Below are 4,821 nucleotides of genomic sequence, written 5' to 3'. Positions count from 1 at the left end.
GAGCCAGCGGGCTGGCAGGGAGCGGGGAGCCGGCAAGCGGCCCATTGCTGCGGCGCCTTGTCCCCATCCCCTGAGAGGCTGCGGGATGGTGGGGACAAGCACAGGATGGGGCTGGGGAGGATGGATGGGATGGTGAGGAGATGCACAGGGAAGCCCATCTGCGCTCATCCTCCCAATGTGGGTCTTTCCAGGGCAGAAATGTCCCCATGCCTGCCCTGCCCTGCCCCTTCCCTCCTTAAACGATGGGCTTTTTCCAGCCTCCTGATTTGCCCTGGGCTGGAGGGAAGCAAGGGTGGCCCCATGCGTGGGGCTGGGCTGTGTCAACCCAGGGGGGACCTTTTGGCAGCGATGCCCCGGGGAGCCGATGGAGACGGGGCAAGCCCTGGTGCTCGGCTGTTTCATCTCTGGTTGGCAGGATTTCCAGCCGTTTTGCTAAGAAAGTTAAAAAAAAAAACAAAAACCACCAACCAAAAAAACCCCCCCTCAGATGAAAAGGATCTAATTTTAGCTCAGAACAGGGAGGATCGAGGAAACGATGTTTTAAAGAAAGGAAAGTAATCTGACCTACGCCAACATGCGGCAGGATGATTTATTGTGTATTAAAAGGACCGGGAGGAAATAAGTCATTGATGAGAGCGACTTCATCAGTGCGTGTTCGCACACGTCTTCCTGACGGGGCTCGCCAGCTGGGGCCTCGGTGGAGGGGTGGCTCGGTTTTGGGGGGCACCTGGGCATCAGGCTTCTCCTCTGGGCTGAAATGGGGGGGAAATAGCCTGGGGTGGGATGGATGCGACCCGTTGTGGTTCCCCCTACCCGTGGGGAGCAGGGTGATGGCACCTGAAAGTGGATTCCAGCTTTCCCATCACCAAAGGGTCAGCTGGGGAGAGGGAAAAGAGAGAAATGGGGGATTTTGTGTTTCTGGGAAGTATCTTACTACCCCAACCACCTTTGTATTGCAGGACATGACCTATCTCTGTATCTCAGCCTCTGATTCATCCAGTCAAAACCTGTAAGTCGTTGACCATCCTCTTGCCTCCCAGGGTTGCGGTTTGGTAGCTCTCAGTCAACAAATGTCCAAATTCTACAGGACGAAGGTTCAGGTCATCCATGCTGCAAAACCTTGGTATCGCTGCTGAGCTTGGCAAAAGCCGCAGTTCATTTCCAGGCAGTCAATAGCATTTGTAGGGCTTAAAATCTGTTTCTGTGTGTGCTTGCAGTCAGCAAATTTAATTTTCCAGCAAATTTCAGAATGATTCCACTGGGCAGGGTTGAAAAGTGGTTTAGAAAGACAATGATTCGCGTCGGTCTTCCAGACATCCTCCTTGGAAAGAGAAAATAGGAAAATTAACATATTTTTTTTTCCCCCCCACACAAAGCACAGATACTCCTAAGTCCTTTAATGATGTTCTTGAGTTGAAGCCAGTGAGAGGTGCTGCAAGGAAGCCCCAGGCTTTCATGGGACGCGGTGCTGGGGTGCAACGGGGGGTGGGTTGCAGCACCCCGCTGCTGCTTGGGGCGATGGGTATCCATAAACCATCCCTTGCAAGCAGAAAATGGGGGACTCCGAGGGATTTTTCTCACCTGTCTAACCCTGAAGGGGATCGAAACTTCATGCACAGTGGCTGGAATGAAGCCCATTTGTGGAGGTGCTGGTTTTCCAGCATCCTTGGGAGCAGCCGTGCCTGGGGGTGTGATTCTGCTTGCTCATGCTCCCGCTGAGCGGAAAGAGAAGCTTTACAAGAAAGCCCTGCCTCAGCAAGAACAGGGTTTTTTGGTTGTTGTTTTTTCTCTTCTCTCATTTCTTTGCATTTGTGGCATGTCTACTGAAAGGGGAAAAAAAAAAAAAAAAAAAAAAAAGACAAAAAGAGATGAGCCTGGCTGCCGGAAGGAAGACTTATTCAAGGAACTATTTTCTGCTTGTCAGTTTATGCCTTGGATTTCACAATCCTGGTGAACTTCATATCCTGCAGAGGAGATGCTTGTGAGTCAGGACCTCAGTGGCTCTCAGCATTACCAGGCTCCACACCCCGATCCCACACTTTGAGGCTGGAAAAAACATGGGGAGAGCTTTCCTCTGCCTGGCCGTGTGATGCTGAAAAAAAACCCCCATGGAGAGGGTGAGGATGGATGGGGTGGCTGAAGCCTTCCTCCGGGATGGGTTGGGAGAGCGATGCTGTGTGTGTGGAGCGGGCTGGCAGCCAGCGTGCTGAGGGAGCTGGAGGCAAAAAGCATCGTGGCCTTGCAAGCAAGGTGTTCCCTGCTGGTCCCAGCCAAGGGGCTGAAGTGGAGGACTGGGATCTGGAGAGTTTGGACCTGTGTAGACATCACGTGCAGGCCCTGGGGGATGCTGTCTGCTCTGCGAAGATAAGCAGGATGCGGAGAAATCCCCCAGGATGAGCTTTAGGCGGGGAAAGGCCCCCCCAAAGGGTGATGCTCCGTCTGCTACAGTGGTCCAGGAGGAGGCACAGCTGTAGCCTGTGAGGAGCAATGGACTTATATTTCCTTCCAGGGCTGAGAGGTTCTGTGTTTTTAGTATGACCACATCTTCAGAGACTCCCACATCCATCTCTCCTCCCCTTCTTGGGCAGCAGAACCCCCTGCTCCTTTGGAGTACGTCCTTGGCTGGTTTTTTAGAAGGCACCTTAGCCCTGCCCTTCCAGGGCAACGTGAAGAGCAGCATCCCCTTCAATCCGCCTTCCAGGGCAGGGTGAAGAGCAGCATCCCCTTCAATCCGCCTTCCAGGGCAAGATGAAGAGCAGCATCCTCTTCAGTGCCTCTTCCAGGGGCTAGCAGGGATGGGGGAGGTTTTAGAAGGTTCAGCTGAGCTCCAGAGGGCTCTCAGGGGAGGATGGGCTGGGAGCCAGCCCTTGGTGAGGGACAGGGGGGTCATAACTCTGCAGTATCTTGTGCCTTGGCTTCTGAGAAACAAGGGAGGCTGGGCAGGCGTACGCCCACCCCATCACGTGGAGGCAGAGGAAGTCTGGCACCGGGGCAGAGACGATGCTGGATCCCATGCTTGCTGCCGGGTAGCTTTGGCTCAGCTGCACCAAAAGGTTCCCAAAAAATCCAGGGCTGTATGGTCAGGGAATCCACCAACAGCCCAACTTGCCTGGAAGCAGCTTTTCTGCCTCAAAACTCCTCTGGGGCTCGGTGGGATGGCGAGGGCGAGCAGGGATGGGCAGCGTTTATTGCAAACATGTGCCAAGGAGCTGAATACCTGGCTTGGAGTGAGCTCTTGGAGATGCCTGCTCTCTTCAAGAGGGATCGGCAGCGGCTTCCAGCATCCCGTGTGGCGACGAGCGGGAGAGATGGATCTCTCCGAAGCTTGTGTAACCCTCCCACGAACACCCAACTCTACCTCATCAGTACATATGGAGTCATTTATCCCGTGTTCTAGTTCTCCATGCCTTCAGGAAGATGGGTGCTGCCCATACTACTGAGCACCCAGGTCAGAAGGAGAGAAGCACCATAGCCCATTCCATCTGAGCTGCCAGAAAGCCCTGGCTCCCTGCCCTGCCCCGTTTTTCTGTGAAATTCGCTGGTTTGGGTTAACGTGCTCCCTCTGCCTTGCTGGCAGTCACTGGTTATGCTTTCGGGAATGCAGGCAGCTATCCGGGGACAAGCCGGTGTCACTGCTGGCAGCCCTACCCCCTGGCACAGGCACCTCTCCGTGCCCTCCCTTGGGTGGGAAGGGGTCTGAGGGGCTGCTTGGGGTGAGGACGGGAAGGGACTTGCACTATTTTGGGACCTGCAGGCAAAACATCTCAGGAGCCATCTTCTCCCTGCCGCCTTCCCTGCTGGCACCTTTCCCTTGGAGGGAACTGGGTGGTTTTGGCATTGTTTGGGAATTAGGGGTGAGCTGATGGCTCAGGACAACCTCTGACATGGGGATGTGCATGTCCCTTGGGCACAAGATGACACCTTTCCCTGAAGGCTGTCCCCCTGGGGTCCTCCCTGAGCTGGTTTGGCTGATGGTATCGCCCTGCTCCCATCCCGATGCCTTGGGAAGCAGGAAATCCCCCGGAAAGTCTCTTAGGTCATTTCCTTCCTGGCAGATGAAGATCAGTCCCTCTGCCTTCTCCTGGCAGAGGAAGGACCTCTGCTCCCACCCCACGCTGGTGGCCCCTGGGCGGTGGGAAGTCCTGGGGGGGGGGGGACAGGACACAGAACCGCTGCTGCTGGTGTGGCCAGGAGCCTTGTAGGGGTGGGCGTCCCTCCCGTCCTCACCTCCCTGCCTCTCTCCTTGCAGGCTGCAGCATTTTAAGGAGTGCATCAGGTTCATCCACGAATGCCGGCTCGGTGGGGGAGGCTGCCTTGTCCATTGGTGAGAGCTGCCATCACCGCCTCGCGTCCCCTGTTCGCATGGGTCCTGTGGGAGGTGAGGGTGGGTTCCCAAAAGTGTCCTCGGTGTCAAACGTCACTTGTGATGGGGAGGAAGAAGAGGGCAAGACAAGAAACAGCGGGAGGGCGACAGGGAAAGGTCTTCACTGCCAAGCCCCACGGGGTTGGGTGATCCATGCGCTGAAAACCAGAGCATCCAAAGAGGAGGGGACAGGGGGAAGCCACCTGCCCGGAGCCACCAGCAGCAGCTTCTGATCCATGCAGCTCCTTGCATCCACCCAAGCCATGGCTGGGGACCCCTGCTAGCACCCCAGCAAGAGAGGGTGCCCGTGAGAAGATGCATCCCAGGGGTGTCCCTCGCTGCGGGGCCGCACCGGCTGCTCTGGTGGCCATACCTCTCCCTGACGCCGCTCCCTCATGCCGTGCCAGCCTGGCCGGGGTCTCCCGCAGCACCACCATCCTGGCGGCTTATCTCATGAC

The 4,821-nt window shown here is 56.2% G+C and overlaps 1 protein-coding gene across 1 annotated transcript in view; it reads left to right on the top strand.

Annotated features, from left to right (window-relative positions):
• LOC104133756 (dual specificity protein phosphatase 22-A-like) overlaps positions 1 to 4,821 on the top strand; it is a 15,442-nt gene that overhangs the window by 4,607 nt on the left and 6,014 nt on the right. The window contains exons 4-6 of the mRNA XM_035902603.1: positions 960 to 1,009; positions 4,250 to 4,324; positions 4,771 to 4,821. The exon at positions 4,771 to 4,821 is cut by the window's right edge and continues 8 nt beyond it. Coding sequence (XP_035758496.1) covers positions 960 to 1,009; positions 4,250 to 4,324; positions 4,771 to 4,821 — 176 coding nt within the window. The remainder of the gene's footprint in view (positions 1 to 959; positions 1,010 to 4,249; positions 4,325 to 4,770) is intronic.

This window comes from Egretta garzetta, unplaced genomic scaffold (assembly GCF_000687185.1).
Source record: "Egretta garzetta isolate BGI_Z169 unplaced genomic scaffold, ASM68718v1 scaffold39, whole genome shotgun sequence".
Taxonomy (NCBI): Eukaryota; Metazoa; Chordata; class Aves; order Pelecaniformes; family Ardeidae; genus Egretta; species Egretta garzetta.
This window is presented reverse-complemented; position numbering and strand designations above follow the sequence as displayed.